We start from the raw sequence: 24,718 nt of genomic DNA, 5'->3' as shown, positions 1-24,718 counted from the left end.
GTGAGATTTCTAGGGGCTGGCAAGGACAATAAACCAGAAATTAGGTGCTAGGTCCGCTCTGCCTTTTATACCCGTTGTGAAGTGAGCAACTCATTTATAAAATAAAATAGAGATAATATCAGGACTACCCACTTTAGAGATTATTGGAAGAATCAGATAAGCTAGTATGTGAAAATACTTCAAGTTAAAGTGCCATGCAAATGTATGATATTTGTTATCAAGTTAGAAGTCATTTAGTTAATTTGATTTGCAGGATAATGGTTACAAACATAGCATTCTGCAAAATCTTTCCTTCCTTGCTCCCTAAAATGCCATTTGTATTCACAGTGAACTCTGTAAACTTGTTCTGAAGCCATCAGGATATGTGGTTATCAGTTTAATATCTTCAAGAACATTGTTTCTTGAAATGTTGCTGTGAATGCCCTAAAAAGCCCTCTTCCAAATATGAAACAGGCATATAGGTTAAAACTGGCATGTGATCATCCGAGAGAGGAGGACTGGTAATAACACCACCCTCTTATCAGAAAAGGTTAAAAAGGGACAGTCAATCTCAAATTATAAGATATTTGGACACATCACATTTTGTCAATCTAATAATGAAAATAAAGTTTAATTTCCCAAAATGTTATTAAAACTGGACTCTGTCATCAGATATCTTATTGCAAAGATGAAATCTCACCACAGAGCAGTAAAGTTTGTCATAAAAACAAGCTTTAAACAAATATAAATTCTTTTTGTACTTCTTAAACTGAAGAGGTTTTTATCATTAAAAAAGTGTCTTCTTTTTTCCATGAGTCATGGACATTTTCCCACAAGAATTTCTGTTCATTAAAATCACTTTTGAGTACCCCATAAATATGTAAACCTACTATGTACCCACAAAAATTAAAAATTAATAAGTTAAAAATGACTTTTGAGTTGTTAAGGCAAGAGTAGGGGAGCAGAGAGAGGGAAGAGATGATGTTATAAGTCTTTGAAAAATTAGAAAAACAATTCTCAGTCCATTTCTTAAAAATCTTTATTATTTGGTATTCTTTTGGTTTATCTTTATTATTTGGTATTCTGTTTGGTATTCTTGTTTTCTAAATCCTCAGTTGTTACTTTGCACCTTATAAGAATGAAAAATAACTACTCAATCAACTGTAACAGTTCCACAGCAGATACAAAGCTCAAACTGAAAAGAAGCTTTCAAATATATTCTATAACATACTTAAATACACTTGGCTATCGCTACCTTCACTGGATATTTTTTGGCTAAATTTCTTCTTAGGTAGCACTTTTGGGTTTAGAAAGTGCTGAGATAAATGTTAGGAGCAGAAGACGTTTATGGGTACCCCTTTCCAATGGAAAATATTTTATAGTTAAACAAAACTGAACACGAGCAAAGGATCCTAAATACAGTACCAATTCCATTATCATTCATTATCACTTCTCTTGCAAACCTTCCCCTGGCATTTTTGCATACTTATAATTATCAGTCTTGGAGGGCAACGGGGGTGTAATAGAACTATTTAGTTTTTTGGTTATCTTCGTGAGAGCTGAACAGATGTGTATCCAGTGGTATAGATGTTCAATGACAACATTACCAAATTTCCATACTTCGGTTCGGGAATGACCTGCATCAGGAAGAAAAAAGTAAGAGTGGATAGTTTTACACTTCACTATTAAAAGTATAAGTTCCAGTATTATGATTAAAGTTCATTAGATATGTTTTGAGTGAAAACTAAGCAGGATCTTGTGTAAATATGTAATTACAGGAATATGGATAAATTTTGGTGTAGTCATACAATGGAATACTTGACAGCTGTTAACAAAGAATTAGAGTTATTTGTATTCATGAATAAATCTCAAAATATTCAATAGAAAAAGTAAGTTATAGAATAATATGTACTTTTGGACACAGTTTTAAAACCTGCAAGATAGTATTATATTATTTATGGATTCATTAGCATATGGTAAAAATAGGAAATCATGCATGAAACTAATACCAAATTCATGATAGTATTATCTCTAGGGAAAGACAAGAAGACAGTGGGATCGAGGAAGGATAGAAATCCTTAACTGTTCTTATAATGTTTTCTTTAGAAAGTAACTCAAACATAGTGTTAAGGTTGGATATAGAATATAGCTTCATAATGACTATGCAGGTGTTATTCTCTATACTTGCATGCTTGAAATGTTTCCTAATTAAAAATTATTTAGAGCTATATAGTAACTGCACACTATTATATGTTTTAAGTTTTTTAAATTGAAAACTGTTAAACTGTCATTCATAAAAGTTGCTTTTTCCCAGGAGTCAGTGACTAATATTCAAATAGAATGGTCCAATGGAAAGACTATATAGAGTTGAACAGATGTGGGTTCTGTCCAATGGAAAGACTATCTAGAGTTTAACAGATCTTGGCTCTACACCAGTGAGTTTTGTCACTTAACTGCTCTGAGCCTCAGTTTCTTCTCCCATAAAACAAAATTGTAAGAATTGTTTTTTTCTTTTGAGACAGGGTCTTGCCCTGTTGCCCAGGCTACAGTGCAGTGGCATGATCATGGCTCACTGCAGCCTCGCCCTCCCATGCTCAGGTGATCCTCCCACTTCAGCCTCCCAAGTAGCTGGGACCAGAGGCTGAGAAAATATTTGTGAAGATCTGTCACAGAGTAGTTGCTCAAAAATATTAACTATCAGCTGGGTGTGGTGACTCACACCTGTAATCCCAGCACATTGGGAGGCAGAAGTGGGTGGATCACTTGAGGTCAGGAGTTCGAGATCAGCCTGGCCAACATGGTGAAACCCCATCTCTACTAAAAATACAAAAATTAGCCAGGCATGGTGGTGGGCACCTGTGATCGCAGCTACTCAGGAAGCTGAGGCAGGAGAATCACTTGAACCTGGGAAGTGGAGATTGCAGTGAACTGACATTGTGCCACTGCACTCCAGCCTCGGTGGCAGAGTGAGACTCCGTTTCAAATAATAATAATAATAATAATAATAATAACTACCCCCTTTCTTTCAGATGCCTCTCACCCACAAGTCTGTTTTATTCATTTCTGTTATTCCTAGTGACTAACTCACTGCCTAACCCAATACATGTTTGCTGATTTGAGTAAACCATTTAGTTATAATCGAGTTCAAGCTCTATTATTTATTTATTTATAATTATAAATAAATAATTTATTCATTATCTTTAATCATAGAGACGGGGTATTGTTATGTTGCCCAGGCTAGTATTGAACTTCTGGCCTCAAGCAATCCTCCCACCTAGGCCTCCTAAAGTGCTGGGATTACAGGCATGAGCCCCCGCACCTGGCTTTTTTTTTTTTCAATTGAGCAAAAGCTTTTAAATATCAAGTCTTCCATCCAATAGCTTATTAACAGTAATGACAATGATCTATTAGAATTGCTAGGCAGAACATATTTCATTTTCTCGTCTTTTATCAACACAAAGGAACAAGATTCTCTGAATTAGGTTTAGCTGTCCTATGGTTTGGAAGGAACTATACAACAAAAGGTATAATACGGGATAGGAAAGGCACATAAAATGTGGAAAACATTCACAAGTCTCAATTTTTTTTTTTTTTTTTTTTTGTTGAGACGGAGTCTCGCTCTGTCGCCCAGGCTGGAGTGCAGTGGCGGATCTCAGCTCACTGCAAGCTCCGCCTCCCGGGTTTACGCCATTCTCTCGCCTCAGCCTCCCGAGTAGCTGGGACTACAGGCGCCCGCCATCTCGCCCGGCTAATTTTTTGTATTTTTTTTTAGTAGAGACGGGGTTTCACCGTGTTAGCCAGGATGGTCTCGATCTCCTGACCTCGTGATCCGCCCGTCTCGGCCTCCCAAAGTGCTGGGATTACAGGCTTGAGCCACCGCGCCCGGCCACAAGTCTCAATTTTTATTTGAAGCTGACTTTAAAACGTGGATCCAATTACTTTTCTAAAATTCTCTGTTTTAACACACACATACGCGCGCACACACACCACCCTGGCGTTGTCTTTTCTCATTCAATTCTAAGTCTTCAATAAATGTTAAACTGAAACATTAAATTAAGGAATAATGAATTAGGTTTTTCAAATACTAAACGTCTTTCCAAATTATAGCTCAGTAACATTAGAGAGAATTATGAATAAAAACAAAAACAGATGCTGGTCATAAGATCACACTCAAAATACCTGATTCATTTTATGGGCAACACTAGACCAATCGACATACGTACTTAAAATATTGAAGGTGCATTTGTTATAATTCTTTTTTCTTTTCTTTCTTTCTTTCTTTTTTTTTTTTTTTTTTTTTTCTGAAATGGAGTCTCACTCTGTTGCCCAGGCTGGAGTGCAGTGGCACCTTGTGGGCTCACTGCAACCTCTATCTCCTGAGTTCAAGCGATTTTCCTGCTTCAGCCTTCCAAGTAGCTGGGATTACAGGTGCCTACCACCACGCCTGGCTAATTTTTATATTTTTAGTAGAGACGGAGTTTCATCATGTTGGTCAGGCTGGTCTCGAACTCCTGACCTCAGATGATCTGCCCGCCTCAGCCTTCCAAAGTGCTGGGATTACAGGCATGAGCAACCGCGCCCGGCCAATTCATCTCTATTTCTATTAATTAGTTTCCTGGAAACCCTACAAGGTAAATGACACAGGTTTCTAAAGATAATCTTAATGTCTCAATGATACGAAGCTAAATAAAACAAAATTCATCCTAGGACACTCCTAAAAGTCCTAATTTTCGGAGACAAAACAGCTCTGCTGCTCCCCTCAGCTTTTCTCCCGCCCTTCCGTAATGCCCATGAAGAGCTCTGTTCCTTTGACCCTTGCCACAGTGTTCTTATCTGAACATCCACATGAGCAGACGCCCATCTGCTGCCATTATTAAGCTAGTCGCCATCTCCGTGGTGATTCAACGACACGAGGATGGTGAGCGAGGTCGCTCTCTTTCACAGGACCCTGTTGCTTATTTCCTGTCTTATTGTTACCGAGACAGAAGCTACGAGAAAGTGTCTGGACGGTGGTTCCTGTTTCCCTGTCCTTTCCAGAGGTTGATGCGTTAACGACCTGCACTAACGATTCCTCTAATGAGCCTCCAGCGCTCTGCTGGGTTCCCTATTAACAGTTGAGTGCTACTGCCCTCTTGTGGTAGATGCATGCCGGATCTTTGAAGCTTGGCCCACGACAGACCCCACTCACACAGTCATTTTTTCAAGCAGATACACGCTTCTTTTATAACCATAGAAATAACGCTTCTTTTTTTTTTTTTTTTGCTTTGCTTTGGAAAAGTGTATAGTAAATTATTTGAATACATCTAATGTATAGAGAATACTGGGTCGACCTTTGAGTCTATTTATGGACATTAGTTCAGAAACGTGATATTTTTGTAGGTTCTAGTTTAATCAAACTTTTAATTACACAGTGAATTCATTATGCTGGAAACACTGGGCTATAGTAGCATATTTCTGAATTAAAACTCCATTTATGGATCTCTGCTTTTAACACTGGATTAATAAAATTAAATCTTTTGGGAATGATGGATAATTAGCATAGATGGGCAAAGCAAAAAGAAAGAAGTACTTAAGCTTCAAGTACAAAAGCTAAAACGTAACTGCTCCTTTCAACTAACAATCCAAGATCAGCCACATTTTTTGCTGTTCCTCTTCTTCATTAGTTCTCTTAGTTTTCGTTCTCATTTCTATTGCTTCACATACCCCAAGTCACTCCTTAACATTACAGCCACACACAATGAACTGAAGGTCCCTGCAGCAATAGAAGGGTATGTGTATGCAAATTTCTTTTCTTTTCTTTTTTAGACGGAGTTTCGCTCTTGTCATCCAGCCTGGGGTGCAATGGTGTGATCTTGGCTCACTGCAACCTCCGCCTCCCGGGTTCAAGCCATTCTCCTGCCTCAGCCTCCCAAGTAGTTGGGATTACAGGCGTGCACCACCAGACCTGGCTAATTTTTTTGTATTATTAGCAGAGATGGTGTTTCACCATGTTGGCCAGGCTGGTCTTGAACTTCTGACTTCAGGTGATCCACCTGCCTTGGCCTCCCAAAGTGCTGGGATTGCAGGCGTGAGCCACCGTGCCCAGTCATGTATGCAAATTTCAATCAGTTTTTTTGTAGGCAGGAGAACTTACATCTGCCATGGCAAGGCACTTAATATGTCATTGTTAATTTAATGTGGTCCCAAAGGCACTGTAGGGTACTGCCTTCCAGATTTATCAGGAAAAATATCAGTGTTACATGCGGAATTAAAAACACATTTTTCTCGAGTAATTGAAGTTTGGGGGAAGTTTGTTCCAGGATGAATGCGGGAATCAGTTTCATTCCCATTGCAAGCATATTTCTGTACAATGTCACAAGCATAATTTCTATACAATATCACATAATTTCTGTACAATATCACATGTAGTGGTTTTTTAAATGATGTAGCTATAAATCAAGTCATGTGTAAATTGAAATCTATGCAAATTGTATTTACAAAATTCATAGTTTAATGTAGTGGCCTCCAAGCTCTTTTGATCATGTACCTCTATCAGTAACAAACATTGAGCATGTGACCCCATATATATATATAATATATAAATTATTTTAAAACATTTTTAACAAAAAAGTAGAAATTAATGATGAGTTAAAAACATTACAAAGTCCTTTGGTGGGGTGCAGTGGCTCACGCCTGTAATCCCAACACTTGGGAGGCCAAGGCAGGTGGATTGCTTGAGTCCTGGAGTTCAAGACCAGCCTGGGCAACATGGTCTGTCTCTACAAAAAATACAAAAATTAGCCAGGCAAGGTAGTGTGGGCCTCTAGTGTCAGCTACTAGGGAGGCTCAGGTGGGAGGAGGGAAGATTACCTGAGCCTGAGAGGGAGAGGTTGCAGTAAGGCAAGATCGTGCCAGTGCACTTCAGCCTGGGTGACAGAGTGAGACCCTGTCTCCAAAAAAAGAAAGAAAGAAAAAAAGAAAAGTCCTTAATCCTTTGGTATTTTTCTTTCTGTCTTGTCTTTCAGTGTCTCAACAGAATCATCTTTGATATTTTTCTTGCACCCCAGAGATAGTTTTTAAAAAAATCTTCTGGGGTGCTTGCACTTAACTTTGGAGACCACCAAGTTAAAATATGAAAGAAATTCATAAGCATTGAATGAATAATGCTTTTCTAGATGATTAACATGCATTCAATTTTGCTACATCTGAAATTCCTACTAAGACTAATGTAAAGGAAAAGAAAGAAGAAAAGAAAAAGAAAAAGAAGACGTAGGGGCCGGGCATGGTGGCTCATGCCTGTAATCCCAGCTACTCAGGAGGCTGAGGCAGGAGAATCACCTAAGCCCAGGAGTTCAAGGTTACAGTGAGCCATGATCACACCACTGCACTCCAGCCTGGGTGACAGAGACAGACCCTGCCTCTATAATTAATTAATTAATTAAAGAAGACATAAAACACAACGATAGAAAGATTAGGAAAAAAGAAACACCAATATTTAATTACTACTCCTGTCGCCTCAAAGTCCCAACAACACCCTCTCCCATCCTCACTCTGGCTGGTGACTCTGCTTTCAGCTTCACTGTAAGATTGACACAATCAGAAGGCAACTTCCGTAGACTCCCACCAGCACACCTACCCACTCACTCTCATCTGCACCTATGTTCTCTGTCCTCTTGCTGTCTTAAGCCCATTCCTCCCTTGGTGCAGTAGATCCAGGGTAGTCAAATAATTCATTGTCCAAATCGGTACACTTGAGAGAGAAAGAGGATGCTAACTAGACAAGTCACCAGAACAACAAGCAAAAAGTTGGGCTGTTCCAAGGTAAATATAGAATGTACGGTTACTCTAACAACAGCCCATCCTCTCTCACGTGCTTGAGGACATTGCTTCAGGAATTCTCTATCTTCAACATTGTTAACTTCTTGCTCTCTACAGGATTTCCCATCAGAATCAAACCTACTGTTATCTTTCCCATCTGAGAAACAAAACAAAACCTTGACCCCATTGTCTCCTCCAGTTACCACACCATTTCTTTGCTCCCCTTTGTGGCAAAACATTCAGAATTGTCTCTACTCAGTGTTCCCACCAAGGAGACTTTCCTCCCTTTGCCAATCATCTATTCACCAACCAATCTCGTTTTTATATCTCCAGCTTAGACCTTTCTCCAAAACTCCAGATTTATTTAACCATCTACATATTCACATCTCTATTTCCATATCTAATAGATATCTCAAACTCAGCATGTCAAAATCTGAACACTTCATCTCCCCCGACCAAAGCCTGCTCCACCTACGTGTTCTCCATCTCAGCTGATGGTAACTCCATCCTTCCAAACCATGAAGTCAGTCTTGGCTCCTCTGTTTCTTTCTCATTCCACGCTCAAACTGTCAAGATATATTTTGACTCTGCCTCTCAAATACATATAATATGACAACTTTTCACCATTTCCACTGGTACATTCCTCTTCTCTCATCCAGATTCCTGCAACAGCTCCTCTAGTTGGTCTCTCTGCATCTCTTCTTGACCTCCAAAGTGTCTTCTAATTATAGCAGCAGGGCGATCCTTTTAAAACACGGGTCATATCATTCCTCTGCTGAAAACCTTGCAATGGCTCTACTTCACTGGGTGTTGTGGCTCACGCCTGTAATCCCACACTTTGGAGGACAAGGCAGGAGGATCACCATAAGCCATAAAATCAAGACATTATGATAGTCTTCAAGACCCTAATTGATTCAGTCCTCCATTACCTCCTGAACTCATCTCCTTACTTACCTCCCATTCTCTGACCCTGCTGCTGACACAGTGGCCTTCTTGTTGCTATTTGAACACACTGGTTGTTCCTGGTTTAGGGCCTTTGCTTTGGCTGTTTTTTCTGCCTGGAATACTCTTTTTCTTTTCTTAGGATACAATATCATCAAGCAACACCTGGAATATTCCTTCTACATTCATATGGATGATTCCCTCGCTTCCTTCCCATCTTTGCTTAAATCTCACTTTTTTTTTTTTTTTTTTTGAGATAGAGTCTCACTTTGTCACCCAGGTTGTAGTGCAGTGGTGTGATCTTGGCTCACTGCAACCTCCGCCTCCTGGTTTGGAACAGTTCTCCTGCCTCAGCCTCCTGAGTAGCTGGGATGACAGGTGCCTGCCACCATGCCCAGCTAATTTTTGTATTTTTAGTAGAGATGGGGTTTTGCATGTTGGCCAGGCTGGTCTTGAACTCCTGACTTCAGGTGATCCATCCACCTCAGCCTCTCAAGAGTGCTGGAATTACAGGCATGAGCCACTGTGCCCAGCCTAAATCTCACCTTCTTGATAAGGCCTACCTGACTTCTCTATTTAAATTTTCAGCCCGTGCCTCCTCCCTGCCTCCCACCTTTGCATCCACCGCCTTAGTCTACTTTGCTTTTTTCCCCTATAGCACTTATTTTCTACCATAGTATATAATTTATTACATTTATTGCTTATCCTCTGCCCTCCCCTTTAGAATGTAAGCTTCTTGAGGGCAGGGATCTTGGTCTATGTTGTTCACTACTGTACCCTAGGAACCTAGAACAGGGCCTGTCACATGGATAGCACTGAGATAATTTTAGCTGAGTGAAAGACAGAACAACAAAATTTGAGAAATATAAAGCAGGTGAAGAAGTGGTATCAGACAGGAGAAAAGTGGAATCCTAAATCAGCAGTGGAGAAAACCTAGAATCAACCTTCTGTATATCCCAGAATCCTCAAAGGGTTCAGAAGGGTTTGTTGAAGTTGTTTAGGAAAAAGGAAGGAAAATATAGGAATTTTTAAGACTAAATCTGGGAGATCCAATGTCTGAATAATAGGAATCCCAAAGAGTGAATACAGAAAAAAGAGGGCAGGGCCACCACCAGTGTTAGAGGTCACCTTGGTGTAAAGGTGAGAAAAACACACCTGCTGTGAGGTGTGGCATTCTGTGGGCACAGAACTTGGTGAATGAAAAAGATGCTCCTCCTCCAAGCAGATGTAGCTTCAGGTTAAGGCACACAGTCTAGAGAATGGAATCCGGGATACATTTTGGCCCCCACCCACCTCCTCAGCAGAGCACCTTTGTGAAGTGTACAAATTGCACAGCTGTAAGTAGCAGTCTTCATGCCATGGAGGAAATCATCCAGCACTTAACAACCTAGATTTCACAATTGAAAAAAGCCCAGCCAGTACACAGATCAACTGATGAAAACAGCCCCATAAAAAGGCGTATCATTATGAAATTTTTGCAACTTTGGGGATGAAGGGATGATTCTACAGCTTCTGGAGAGATATAAAACAAAGAAAGGTCACACCGATTTAGAAAGGCTCCAGACTTCTTAACAGCAACCTTTGCCTTTTTTTTTTTTTTAAGAGATTAAGTCTCACTTTGTTGCCCAGACTGGAGTGCAGTGGCATGATCATGGCCCACTGCAGCCTTAACTGATTTCAGCTTCTTGAGTAGCTGGAACTACAGGCATGTGCCACCACACTTGGCAAAGTTTTTCATTTTTTTTGTGGGGTCAGGGTCTCACTATGTTGCCCAGGCTGTCAAGAGCAATCTTTAAAGTTGGATGACAATGGAGTCTTTTCCACAAAAAGTTAAACATAGTTACCGTATGTTTGCACTCCAAAGGTATATACACAAGAGAGCTGAAAATACATGTTTACACAAAAACTTACAAACAAATGTTAATGGAGTCATAATTTCAGGAGCCAAAAAGTGGAAACAACCTACAGGTGCATCAATTGACAGGTGAATAAACAGAATGTGTTCTATCATAGAATATTATTCAGCCACACACACAAAAATGAAGTACTGATACAAGCTAGAACATAGATGGACCTTGAAAACATTATGCTGAGTGAAAGAAGCTAGATACAAAAGGTTACGTATTGTGTGATTCCATTTATGTGAAATGTCCAGAGTAGGTAAATCCGTAGAGACAGAAAGCAGATTAGTGGCTCCCAGGAGCTAGAGGGAGAGGAAAGAAGGAGTGACTGATAATGGGTACAGGGTTTCTATTTGGGGTGATGAAAATGTTTTAAAATTAGATAGTGGTGATAATTGCACAATCTGGGATATATATTCAAAACCACTAAATTCTACACTTTAAAATGTACAAAGGGTGAAATTTATGGCATGGGAATTATGTCTCAGTTTTTTAAAAAGACAATGGAAAGCCAGGTGCGGTGGCAGCACTCCTGTAGTACTGTAGTAGCTACTTGGGAGGCTGAGGTGGAAGGACAGCTTAAGCCCAGGAGTATTTTTTTTATTTTTCTGTAGACAAAGTCTCATTCTGTGGCCAGGCTGGAGTGCAGTGGTGCAAACATGGCTCACTGCAGCCTCAGCCTCCTGGGTTCAAGCGATCCTCCCATCTCAGCTCTCCTGAGTAGCTGGAACTGCAGGCACATGCCACTACTCCCAGCTTTTTTTTTTTTCAAGTTTTTTGTAGTGACAGGGTCTCACTATGTTGCCCATGCTGGTCTTGAACTCCTGGGCTCAAGCGATCGGCCCACCTCAGCCTCCCAAAGTGCTGGGATTACAGGCATGAGCCACTGTGCCTAGCAAACCCAGGAGTTTTGTGTCCAGCCTGGGCAATACAGCAAGACCCCGTCTGTTAAAAATATATAAAACCTGGCCAGACACGGAGGCTCACGCCTGTAATCCCAGCACTTTGGGAGGCTGAGATGGGTGGATCACCCGACACCAAGAGTTTGAAACCAGCCTGGCCAACACAGCGAAACCCTATCTGTACTACAAATCCAAAAAAAATAGCTGGCCGTGGTGGCGGGCGCCTGTAATCCCAGCTACTCAGGAGGCTGAGGTAGGAGAATTGCTAGAACCCTGGGGGTGGAGGTTGCAGTGAGCCAAGATCACAGCACTGCACTCCAGCCTAGGTGACAGAGTGAGACTACGTCTCAAAAAAAAAAAAAAAAGTATATATATAAAATATATATGTATTAAAAAATATTATTTTAAATAATATCTATTTTATTTATATATTTATTTACATATAATTTATTATATATTATTTATTTATATATTTTTATTATTATAGATTAAATAATATGTATTTTATTTAAAATATATAAATAAAAATGTAAAAAGACAATAGAACAATGTCTTCAAAATTATCTTCCACAGCAAAGTAGAAATCAAGTGTGAGGACTGAATAAAAACATCTTCAAAAACGAAAGGTCTCAAAAAATTTACCACTTATACACTCTTTCTCAGAAAACTACTGGAGACATGTTACCTGAAAACAAGGGACTAGACCAAGAATGACGAAGAGAATGGCAAATTAAATTCCTACAATAGTGGCGAAGTGAATCTCAGGAAGGCAGCTGAGTAGCAGATCTGGGGGCAGGGGAAAGACTTTAGATAGAGAAAGAATTGAGGCCTGGGTATGGTGGCTCACGTCTGTAATCCCAGCACTTTGGGAGGCCGAGGCAGGAGAATTCCTTGAGGTCAGGAGTTCAAGACTAGCCTGGTAATATAGTGAGACCCCCACCTCTACAAAAATAAACAAAATTAGTTGGGCGTGATGGCACGCGCCTATAGTCCCAGCTACTTGGAAACCTGAGCCAGGAGGATTGCTTGAACCAGGGAGGTCGAGGCTGCAGTGAGCTGTGATTGTGGCACTGCACTCCAGCCTGGGTGATAGAGTGAGGCCCTGTCTCAAAACACAAAACAAAACAAAACAAAACAAAAACAGAGGAATTGAGATCTCTATAAGAGATGGCTTTGGGAAAAGAAAATAAATTAGACCTAATACATTACCTGATAGAGCTATCTTATGGGAGAGACAAACAGAAGGGGTGGGAATTATCAAGAACTACAAATAAAACTAAGAAAATTTAAAAATAAAAGACAGGCTGGGCGCGGTGGCTCAAGCCTGTAATCCCAGTACTTTGGGAGGCCGAGAAGGAGGGATCACGAAGTCAGGAGGTCGAGACCATCCTGGCCAACCCGGTGAAACTCTGTCTCTACTAAAAAATACAAAAAAAACTAGCAGGGCGAGGTGGCGGGCGCCTGTAGTCCCAGCTACTTGGGAAGCTGAGGCAGGAGAATGGCGTAAACCCAGGAGGCGGAGCTTGTAGTGAGGGGAGATCTGGCCACTGCACTCCAGCCTGGGTGACAGAGCGAGACTCCGTCTCAAAAAAATACAAATAAAAAATAAAATAAAATAAAAGACAATTATTTAATTCAGGAAAAACAAAAAAAGATGAGGAATCAAAATATGCTACAATCCTCAGGTGTGTATAATATTTGCATAGGCAAAAGCATGTAAACATTGCATCTTTATTTAACCCCAAATTATAAATACAACTATATTGGGAGGATGGGGTAAGAGAATGGTGGCATAACAGAACAAAATCTTCATTTATAATCAGAGGAAATTGACTGATAAGGTTTAAAATTGATGAATCAAAAGATAGCAATATGTGCATAATAGAAATAGATGTGCAAATGCCAAGAAGAAAGAGTGAAAGAACAAAACACGGTTGCCTCTGGCGAGGGAGACTGAAGAGAATGAAAGAGAAGATATGGCCCTAGTGACTCTTTTTAGGCTTTTAGTTCTATGTGACCTTTTCAAGTACTTTAATAAAAAATTTAAAGCCGGCGCAGTGGCTCATGCCTGTAATCCCAGCACTTTGGGAGGCTGAGGCAGGTGGATCATCTGAGCTCGGGAGTTTGAGATCAGTCTGACCAACATGGAGAAACCCTGTCTCTACTAAAAATACAAAATTAGCTGGGCATGGTGGCACATGCCTGTAATCCCAGCTACTTGGGAAGCTGAGGCAGGAGAATCGCTGGAACTCAGGAGGCGGAGGTTGCGGTGAGCCGAGATCGTGCCACTGCACTCCAGCCTGGGCCACAAAAACGAAACTCCATCTCAAAAAAAAGAAAAAGTGTGTGTGTGTATATATATATTATATATATACATAAAATATCTATAAAATATATATATATATATGCCTGTAATCCCAGCACTTTGGGAGCCGTGGTGGGTGCATCACCTGAGGTCAGGAGTTCCAGACCAGCCTGGCCAAGTGGTGCAACCCCACCTCTACTAAAAATACAAAAATTAGCCAAGCGTGGTGGTGCACACCTATAGTTCCAGCTACTCAGGAGGATGAGGCAGGAGAATCTCTTGAACCTGGAAGGCAGAGGTTGCAGTGAGCTGAGATTGGGCCACTGTGCTCCAGCCTGAATGACAGAGCAAGACTTCATCTCAAAAAAAAAAAAAAAAAATATATATATATATACACACACACACACACACACACACACACATAATATTTATATCCTTTCAGGATAAAAGACAGTTTTAACAGCCACTAAAATTTTTAAAAAAAGAGTATCAAATTAAATAGAAAACTGTTCTTATTAATTTCTACAGTCGGTGTCCACTATGTCGCCCAGGCTGGAGTGCAGTGCTATTCACAGGCACCATCATTGTGCACTACAGCCTTGAACTTCTGGCCCCAAGCAATCCTTTTGCCTCAGCTTCCTAAGTAGCTGGGACCACAGGTGCACTTCTCATCAAGTTCATTTTTAAGTCTTTAATCAGATATCAAAGTAGCAGTGATGTTATCTATACATGTAAAACTGTGCTTATTCCTCTTAATAACTACTGCTAGAAAACTTCAAAATTTAAATCACAAGAAGTGATAAGAAACATAAAGAGAATGGCTGGTTTGATTTTCTTTTTTCCTCTGAATAACTTGGAACTGAAAAGGCAAGGGGTTTGCTTGCATGGGAAATCGAAGCATTTCAGGCCTGAGATCTTTACCCAGAACAGAGTGTTATACCCTTCCCCTGTACATGGTGTGAGTACTTGTCTAATATCATAACTCGTAACTAAAAGGGCTTTTTAAGGGGCTCTTGCCAGGACAAAGGAAATCTGTTCTCAAGCTGAACTGATATTTCCTCCTCCATGGCCTAAAATCTGTGAGCAACTTGTAAATAAATGGTGCACTCTTAGCTCTCTATTAAACCCAAGTCTAGCTGTGATGGCAAGTTTTTTCCTATAAGAGGGAGCCAACAGCAATTCCCATTCAAGATGACTAAGTCCAAAAAGACAGCAGAGAACTGTAATTGAATCCAAACCAATGTTAGCATACAGAAGGTTTAAATGAATAGGACAGAACCATGTTCTTGTCGTCTGGTAGTCCATTTTGGCTTGACTCATTTAAAAGAAAAAGGCACGTCCTCAGAGTTGCAGATTCAGTGCTGTTTCCTACTTGTTATTTCTGGGTTGTCGGTAGAATCATTCTACCAAGGTTCCTGTCAGGTCCTTAGCTGTGCAGTGGGGATTAAGGAATGAGTCATGTTCCATTTTTGTAATGGAGTTGCAGGGAGCGTGGCACCTACGAGAGCCACCGCGGTGGCGGCAGTAGCAACTAGGGAAGGATCTTCCAGGGAAGGCGAATCTTGAAGATAAAAGTTAATTAGGACTGTGAGTCCAGCAGTCCTCCCCTGCTAATGGGAAGGCACCTTCCTTCATTGTCACTCTTAGAGGATGATGGTGTCATTTTATTGCAGAAGCTAGTGGGTTTCTTTACAAATGGTGACAGCACTGAGCCTCTGGCTACTTTGGCAGAGTTGGAGCTCTAGGGACCATGTAGGAGAAGTGGAGGGCCTGGGGCACTCCTGCTGAGACCAATGTCTGTGGACTTGTAAACACTTGGATTTAGAGGAGGTGGTACGGTCACTTGGCAGACACCCAGGTTCTAGACAGAAAAGTGATTCTGGTTATACTTGCAATAGGGGACAGCTCTTCTTGCCTCTGGGTCTAAGAACATTTCCAAGCAGGCAACATCTGTCTAAAACTCCTGGGAGGGGGACATGGAGCAGATATGGGGCATCCTGAATGACCAGATGAGACTGGCAGCAGAGGTCCAAAGTGGAGTGGAGAGAATAGGTCCTTGAGAAGGTGGTCAAGTCATGAATCTCCAGGTAGAAGAGACAAACTACTAGGAATGTCTTAGGCAAAGTGACAGAGAACAGTAGGCTATTGATGTACTAGGGCATACACAGCTGTCTGGGAGTGCTCACTGGAGTCACAGGGTCCCCCACAGGGAAGTATGTCAGCAGCAATGGCACAGTCTTGGGAGTCCAGGCCTGCTCAACAAAGCTACCCAATGTTACTTCACAGATGACTGGCTCAATCTAAAGGCAGGACACAGCTGCCTGGAGTTCCACCAGAATAAAAAAAATACCTCCTTTTTGTTGTTGTTGTTTTTGAGATGAGGTCTCATTCTGTTGCCCAGGCTGGAGTGCAGTGGCATGATCACATTTCACAGCAGCCTCAACCTCCCGGGCTCAAGTAATCTCCCACCTCAGCCTCCTGAGTAGCTGGGATTACAGGCATGCACCACCACACCCAGTTAGTTTTTGTATTTTTTTTTTGTAGAGACAAGATTTTGCCATGTTGTCCAGGCTAGTCTTCAACTTCTGGGCTCAAGCAATCTGCCCGCCTTGGTCTCCCAAAGTGTCGGGATTACAGGTGTGAGTCACTGTGCCCAGCCAAAAATACCCTTTTCTTTCTTTTCTTTTCTTTTTTTAAAAAAATTATTATTATACTTTAAGTTCTAGGGCACATGTGCACAACATGCAGGTTTGTTACATAGGTATACACGTGCCATGTTGGTTTGCTGCACCCACCAACTCGTCATTTACATTAGGAAATACCCTTTTCTTGAACTAGGATGGAGAGGGGGTAAGAGTTGGCAGCAGAAGCCCTAAGAAAGTATGGGCACATTACGAGCCGTAATTCCACCCTTTTGGTAAATAGTTTGGAAGGCGTGGTGGGTTAGGAGCTATGCTATATAGTCTAGCAGTCTCTGCCTGCCACAGGCTGAGCCTACAGGTATTATTGGTGACATTTCATTCTGGGTAGATTCGTGGAGTAGGGCCCTTACTTAAAGCTGCTAGGCCAGGTAAACTTCGAGCAGCAGATTGCCCTGCCTGAAGACTTCTCTCCTTCTGGCACAAATAGAAAGGCACCCCGAAGAATTCCTCTCCCTTCGCCTAAGCAAGAAGCTTAGCATTTCCTAATGTAACTGCATCTGAAGGAGAGAGCGTTGGTATCTGGGTGACCTACGAACTTCCTCGGGATTGCTGCGGAGACTGGTGTAACTAAAGGCTTGGCGGCAGTGATTGGGGAGCCTATGGGCTATTTTCTGGCTGAGTTGGGCTCCGTTAACTGCAATTAGTATTTCTTCCATCAGAGGGCACTGTTGGAAAGCAGAAAGTGGTGGGAAGCGTTGATGGTCAAGGCTGCTCAGGAATCAGCTAGGATAGTTCCCTGTGAATCCAGAAACCCTTCTGCGTTGGTCTAGAGCCTCCACAGACAGTAGGAGAGCGGGAAGAGTAGGAAAGGGATAGATTTAGTGAGCAATTTCTACGGAGCCATTTTCCCAACTATGAATTATTTTTCGTAAATAACAAAGGAAAAAGCAAATTTTAAATGAATTCCTCATCACAGCCTGAGGCCTCTGAGAATACGGGTCAGCGGAGGACCTTGGGCCTCTGTTTGTATATGTACTTTCATATGCGGCCTGCTCCCTGTGGTCAAACAGCTAATCGTCTTCTCCAACACGAGAGCCTCGCTGCTCTCTGTTCTTGGTGATTCTCCTCCCTGAAAAAGTCTATTATTTTCTCTGATTATTTATTGAAGCTAAAGATAGCCTTTTTGCTTAACACTTCTATTCTCATTGCAGCCCCATGTGCATTTTTTAAAATAAATAATGCACATGTAGTTAATAAGTGGGAGATAGATGTGCTTTTGAATTCTCATATGTGTGGCATAGACAGTGACTTTGGGGAATGATGCAATAGATTATAGATAGTGTCCCCCCTCTTAGAAGACTTATAAATATTTTCTTCTAAAAACTGAATTTATGACCCACTTGCTTTATCCTAGTAAAAATCTCTTAATCACAACTGTGTTTTATTGCTGTTGCTATAGATTTAGGCTGTAATTTAAGTGAAAATTTACCTCTGATATATTCATCAATGAGCTGTACATTAACTTCCACATGCTTGGCAGTTGGATCAAAGACACAAATATTGTTGACTAAATATTTGTTAATATACTGTGAACAAACAACAAGAGAAAATTTATGGGATCACCAGCAAGCAGAAATATAGTGCCCAGTTCAACAGCTTACATAGTTCTATTTATATAGATTTTAAAATAGGCAAAACCAATCAATGGTGTTAGAAGGGCAGATGATGGTTACCCATGGCCGGGCATGGTGGCTCACGTCTGTAATCACAGCACTTTGGGAGACTGAGGTGGGAGGATAACCTGAGGTCAGGAGTTTGAGACCAGCCTGGCTTACATGGTGAAACCCAGTTTCAGCTAAAAATATAGAAAATTAGCTAGGCGTGATGGTGGGCACCTGTAATCCCAGCTACTCTGGAGGCTGAGGCAGGAAAATTGCTTGAACCCAGGAGGCAGAGGTTGCAGTGAGCCAAGATCGTGCCATTGCACTCCAGCTTGGACAACAAAAGTGAAACTCCGTCTCAAAAAAAAAAAAAAAAGGCAATGGTTACCCTTGGGGTGGGTGGGGTGAAGGGATGATGAGGAAGGGTACAAAGGAGAGCTTTTGGGATTCTATAAATGTTCTATTTCTTGATCTAGGTCTGGTTACGTGAACATGTTCCACTCAGTAAAAATTCTTGCATTTGTACCCTTATGATTTATGCAATTATGATTTGTATATTTAAATTTGTTGAGGTGATTCTTCAATTTAAAAGGTGCTTTATAAAAAAAAACTTACAAATTTACACTTATCCCAACTTCCAAAGTCACTTGAAAATTCCAACTCTGGATGAAAGAACAAGATAACCGCCTTCAGGATGTCACGCACTAGTTCCATGTTGGCTTCCAGCTCTGTGGATTTGCTGTCTTGAGGATAATTTGGCTCTGTTAGAAGAGTATGGTCATAGAGCAACAGTGACACAAATTCCATGGAATTGAGTAGTTGTATGCTTTCCTGTAGCTCAAGCAGCATGATTCGGAAGAAGAGAATTCCTGCCCGCTGGACTTCCCCGACATTTTCAATCTCTGGAATAACAAAATGATAGCTCACATTGCTGTTCAGTCTAATGTACATTGCTGTATATTACTTTTTCATAGGATTCTGGACATATTATAGTAAATTTTTCGTCAAGAAAAAGCAGACCATATCCTTCGGTTTTAAACAATCTTAGTTTCTCTAGCCATGAAATCAAAAGAAAGAAAGGAAATTACTCCTGGTGAAGCTCATAGAAGAGGCTTTGAGAAAAGGCAAAAACTTGGATTTTAGAGTTAGACCCTGGTTGGAACACGTGCTGTTCCCCTTATTAGTCTATTGTCTCTCTGAATATCCTTTTCCTCTTCTGTGAGAATGGGCTTAATCCCTACTTCCTTGGTTAGCTGTGAGAGTTAGAGAAGATGATATATGTAAAAGTGCTTAGTTACAGGCATTACACATAGTGAACACTCAGGAGACATGAATTTTTTCCTTTCTTCTTATCCCACTCTATGACATAGTTACAAATCTTTTGGCTTAATCCCACATAGTGTTACTCTTCTAATTCTATTCACTTCATTCTAGGAAGCCAAAGGTTTCCATGCCTTCTTCCTCCCTCCCTCTCTCCAAGCTGGCATTGCATTGAGAGTAGCCTAGTGGATATGGAATTACAAAAACTAAGGTCTTGTCTTGCCTCTCCCACCAGCTTGCTATTGGACCTTAGATAATCCACTTTACTTTTGCAGGCTTTAGCATCTTTATCTGTAAAACGAGATGTTCTGATTACTTAATGCTGTATAACATAGTGGGAAGAGCACCCAAACGTAGGTTCAAATCCAGCCCTCACTATTTCTTAACTGTGTGATTAGGGGCAATTTGCTTACTTTCCTCACCTGTACATGGGGTATCACTATTCATCTCATAGGGTTATGGCAAAGATTAAATGAAATAATACCTGAAACACATAATGGGGGCATTTAATAAATGTTAGTTCTAGCTTGCCTTTATGAGCCCTTCCAGTTCTAAAACTATATGAATCTAACCAAGAGAATGTGATTCCAGGCTGTTTGCTTTAATTTGTAGACATTACTCATCAGCGCAAGACTGCATAAGGGAACTCCTTTTACATGGAAAGGTCTGTATATTGTAACAATTTATTTTAGAAAGTGCATATTTAATTGCACTGCCTGTGATTTCCCCAAAACCTATTAAACCTGTGAATTTAGGCTGATGCCACACGAACAATACCTAAGACATATTTTTTCTCTATCTCTCCAGAGAACTCGCCAAGGATTTCATAGCAGGCCACTTGGACCACTTTCATCATTTTCTGTAGATCTTTATATTCTTGATACAACAACATCCTATTTCGGCCGATGTTAAAATCGAGGACTCCCAGAGCCTCTCCTGTTCTCTCACGAAGTGGAACTACTATGTGGGTTTCTCCACAGGCAGAGGCCAGAACCACTTCTGAACTGTCAGTACATTTAAAGAGGAAATCTCTGAAATCAAAACCAAATAAGCACAAAGATATTAAACTTCTGTCTGTTCACATCATTCCACCCAAACATATTGAATTACTCTCTTGTGCCTACCTCACTTCCACCATGCCAGCCCTTCTTGCTGTTTCATCTGCCTGGAACGTTCTAGCCCTTGATTTCACGTGGCTGTCTGTCTGCTCACCCTTGTCTCTGCTCAAACATCCCCTCGGCAGAGAAGGCTTCCCTGACCACCCAATCTCAGGTAGCAAGCAGCGCCCAAGCCACTCTCCATCATGAGACTCTGCTTCGTTGTCTTTACTTATCTGAAGGTGTTCATGTTTTGTTTACTTATTGTCCATTATGCTTTTGTTTACTTATTGTCCATTATGCTTTGGTGGAGTGCCAGCAGAAATGATGAACGTGTTAGATCGGGTTCCCTAGAAGCAGAGCCTGAGACAGGGATCCTTATGCAAGTGATTTATTGAGCGAGTGTTCTCTGGAGAAACCTGTGAGGGACTGAGGGAAGCAGGATAGGCAAGGGGAAGAAGCTAAGTAAGAATGCAATTTCACATGAAGTCTAGCCTCAGCCTGATCCCAAGGGGAGCTCCGACAGGTCAATTGTACCAAAGAATCTGTTCCACCTTGAGACAAAGGGAGGGGAATTTTGTATCCTAGCACTAGTCAGTCATTGGCTCTAAGCTGCCCTGGGTGTGTGTGAGCAGTTTGGGCCGGGGGAGTGTTTACACATCCCTTAGGTACCTCCTGGTGAAGAGCTCCAATCGCTCAAGGGCACTCCTCTAGAGAAAGTTACCGTGTGAGCCATTACTTGTAGCTGTGCCTATAGAAGCTGGTAAAAAGGCATTTTGGGAATCTGGGTAGAGCATCTATAGCGTCTGCCTCAGTGAGAGACTTGAGATTTTTCATGGAAATGTAGTGGCTGCTTCTTTCTCTTGGTGAGGCACAGACACACCTCTTTTTCTTTCTTTTTCTTTTCCCCATCTACGTTAATTCTGATATGCCGTTTCTTTAGGGTATTTGTAAAAAATTGGTACTTTGCATCCTCAAAAAGCACATTGATAGTTTCTATATCAATCCTACAGTAACAGGTAAGATGACGTCCTTCTGCTCTTCCACCCCTTTTGCTGCTGCTGAGCCACCACTTTCTGTTGTGTCTTGATGACTGCCACAGTAGTAATGCATCCTACTAAGCTTTCCAGGCATAACAATAGAGCCCATTGGTCAACTGACTTCCTCCAAAGACATCTGTTCTAAGTTACACACAAGAATCCAGGGTTATGCATGTTCCCACTCATAGGTGGGGACTGAACAATGAGAACATGTGGACACAAGGTGGGGAACATCACACACCGGGGCCTGTAGTGGGGGGGGAGGGGGAGGGGCCTTAGGAGCTATACCTAATGTAAATGACGAGTTAATGGGTGCAGCACAACAACATGGCATGTGTATACATATGTAACAAATCTGCACGTTGTGCACAAGTACCCTAGAACTTAAAATATAATTTTAAAAATACATAATAAATAATTAAAAAAAAAAAAAAGAATCCAGGGCTATGAGTCTGGGTATTACAAGGACTTCTGTAAAGCTCTGACCAGCACAAGGAGTAGCTAGGTGGAAAAGAGCTTGAGAGTGAATGAACATTCTGGCATGAGGCCAAACTAAAGCTTAATTGACATATGTGATTAAATGCTGAATTAACCTTCTAGTCTGGGATGACTGGGTTACTGCCTACTCAACGACACCGACCCCCTAAGAAGCAGTCATTCCCTTTTGCAATAGGTGTGTTCTCAGTTAAGATCTGTTTACATTTGTACACATTTTAGTAGTGTTCCTTGCATTTGACAAGTGAGAGTCATTCTAAGTAATTGAGAACCGAGTACTTATTAAATACAACGTGCTCTGCCTTCTCTCCAACTCTGCCCCTGCACGTCTTCTTTAAATAAAAAAGACACATTCACAGCCTTGCTAACATTCACAGATGAGCTCTGATGAGTGATGTGAATGTATTATTCATAATTATGGTGGGTTTTTGTTGAATTCCATATTTACAAGGAAATTCATTGAAAATAAAACACTTTCATGCTTTAAAACTTGCAATTTTAAAATAAAATGCCAATGAAATCCATTTTAAAAAGGACTTGGGAAGGCTGGGCACCATAAAAAAAACTAAATGAGCTGGGCTTAGCAAATACATGTAGTCCCAGCTATTTGGGAAGCAGAGGCAGGAAGTTAGCTCAAGTCCAGGAGTCTGAGACTGCCGTGAGCTATGATCATAGCACTGCACTCCCACCTGGGTAATACAGCAAGACCCCATCTCTCAAGAAAAAAGGACTTGGGAAAAAAAGAGCCAATATATCCCATGCAGACAACATTCTGCTGAAATTTTTCTTTAAAAGCCAATCAGAATAAAATTCAGTGTGACCATTAAAGAAATGCACATCAAAACCCCAATGAGATATCATCTCATACCAGTCAGAATGGTGATTTTAAATCAAGAAACTAGAGATGTTGGTGAGACTGTGGAAAAATAGAAACGCTTTTACACTGCTGGTGGAAATGTAAATTAGTTTAACCATTGTGGAAGACAGTGTGGTGATTCCTCAAAGGCCTAGAACCAGACATACCGTTTGACCCAGCAATCTCATTACTGGGTATATACTCAAAAGAATATAAATCATTATATTATAAAGATACATGCACACATATGCTCATTGTAGCACTAATCACAGTAGCAAAGACATGGAATCAACCCAAATGCCCATCAATGATAGAATGGATAAAGAAAATGTGGTACACACACATCATGGAATACTGTGGAGCCATAAAGAGGAATGAGATCATATCCTTTTCAGGGACATGGATGGGGCTGGAAGTCATTATCTTCAGCAAACTAACACAGGGACGGAAAACCAAACACCACATGTTCTCACTTATAAGTGGGAGCTGAACAGTGAGAACACATGGACACAGGGAAGGGAACACACTGGGGCCTGTCAAGGGGGCGAGGGCAGGGAGAGCATTAGGAAAAAATAGCTAATGCATGCGGGGCTTAATACCTAGGTGATGGGTTGATAGGTGCAGCAAATCACCATGGCACAAGTTTACCTATGTAACAAACCTGCACATCCTGCACATGTATCCTGGAACTTAAAATTAAATTAAATTAAAAAGAAAGAATACAAGTCAGTGTGTATGAGCAAGAGCCAGAAGCTGTGTCTTTCAGGTCTACTATTGTACCAGAAGGATGTGTTCTGGCAGTCAAACAAAACAGACATGTCTCATACCTGAAGATGCATGACTTCCTGTGGATGGTAGGAGGATTTTTGTGGATTTCTGTTAGACCCAGCTGCCCTGTAACCATCATGTTGCGTAAAACATAGTCTGAATCCTTGAAAAGAGGAAGACATTTCATTAGAGAGGGGTAAGTATACCTCATATTCCCATTAAAGCTTTTGGGGACAGATAAATAGAAAAAAAATAGGAAAGCTTAGATGACCTCTGGCTTTAAGGACAGTGTCATTTTACTTAGTACTATTAAAGAACAGGATAATTGTTTGTTTGTTTGTTTTTTCCGAGATGAGTTTCACTCTTGTTGCCCAGGCTGGAGTGCAATGGCACAATCTTGGCTCACCGCAATCTCCGCCTCCCGGGTTCAAGCAATTCTCCTGCCTCAGCCTCCCAAGTAGCTGGGATCACAGGCATGCACCATCATACCCAGCTAATTTTGTATTTTTGGTAGAGACAGGGTTTCACCATGTTGGCCAGGCTGGTCTTGAACTCCTGACCTCATGTGATCCGCCCTCCTTGGCCTCCCAAAGTGCTGGGATTACAAGCGTGAGCCACCCCGCCCGACCCTGGCTAATTTTTGTTTGTTTGTTTGTTTGTATCTTTAGTAGAGACAGGGTTTAAACATGTTGGCCAGGCTGGTCTCGAACTCCTGACTTCAGGTGATCCACCCGCCTCGACCTCCCAAAGTGCTGGAATTACAGGCGTGAGCCACCGCGCCCAGCCGATTTACTTTCTTCACTTCGCTATTGGGATGACACTCTCTCCTGGTTCTCCTTCTACCTCACTAAACAATCCTCATTCTCTTTGCTTCTTTATTTCCCTTCTAAGAAGTTTTCAAACTGTAGGTCAACACACAGCTTACATGTGGGTTGTGAAAATATTTTAATGAGTTTTGATCAATATTTTTTTCATAGAAACTATTTATGAAAGTATATTAACATATTCTGTAA

General features: G+C 41.1%; 1 protein-coding gene across 3 annotated transcripts in view; it reads right to left on the bottom strand.

Annotated features, from left to right (window-relative positions):
* Positions 1–1,000: 1,000 nt before the first annotated feature.
* Positions 1,001–24,718, bottom strand: part of EFCAB5 (EF-hand calcium binding domain 5) — a 180,989-nt gene continuing 157,271 nt past the window's right edge. For 2 of the 3 annotated variants that reach the window (XM_033184403.1, XM_033184401.1), the window contains exons 19-23: positions 23,765–23,868; positions 20,227–20,480; positions 18,745–19,031; positions 17,958–18,054; positions 1,001–1,616 (exon numbers count right to left, since the gene is read on the bottom strand). In XM_033184403.1, coding sequence (XP_033040294.1) covers positions 1,426–1,616; positions 17,958–18,054; positions 18,745–19,031; positions 20,227–20,480; positions 23,765–23,868 — 933 coding nt within the window. In that variant the 3' untranslated portion in view covers positions 1,001–1,425. The remainder of the gene's footprint in view (positions 1,617–17,957; positions 18,055–18,744; positions 19,032–20,226; positions 20,481–23,764; positions 23,869–24,718) is intronic. The other variant, XM_033184402.1, reaches the window with a different exon arrangement.

The sequence above is a fragment of the Trachypithecus francoisi genome, unplaced genomic scaffold, assembly GCF_009764315.1.
Source record: "Trachypithecus francoisi isolate TF-2019V2 unplaced genomic scaffold, Tfra_2.0 Lachesis_group20, whole genome shotgun sequence".
In the NCBI taxonomy this organism is placed as follows: Eukaryota; Metazoa; Chordata; class Mammalia; order Primates; family Cercopithecidae; genus Trachypithecus; species Trachypithecus francoisi.
This window is presented reverse-complemented; position numbering and strand designations above follow the sequence as displayed.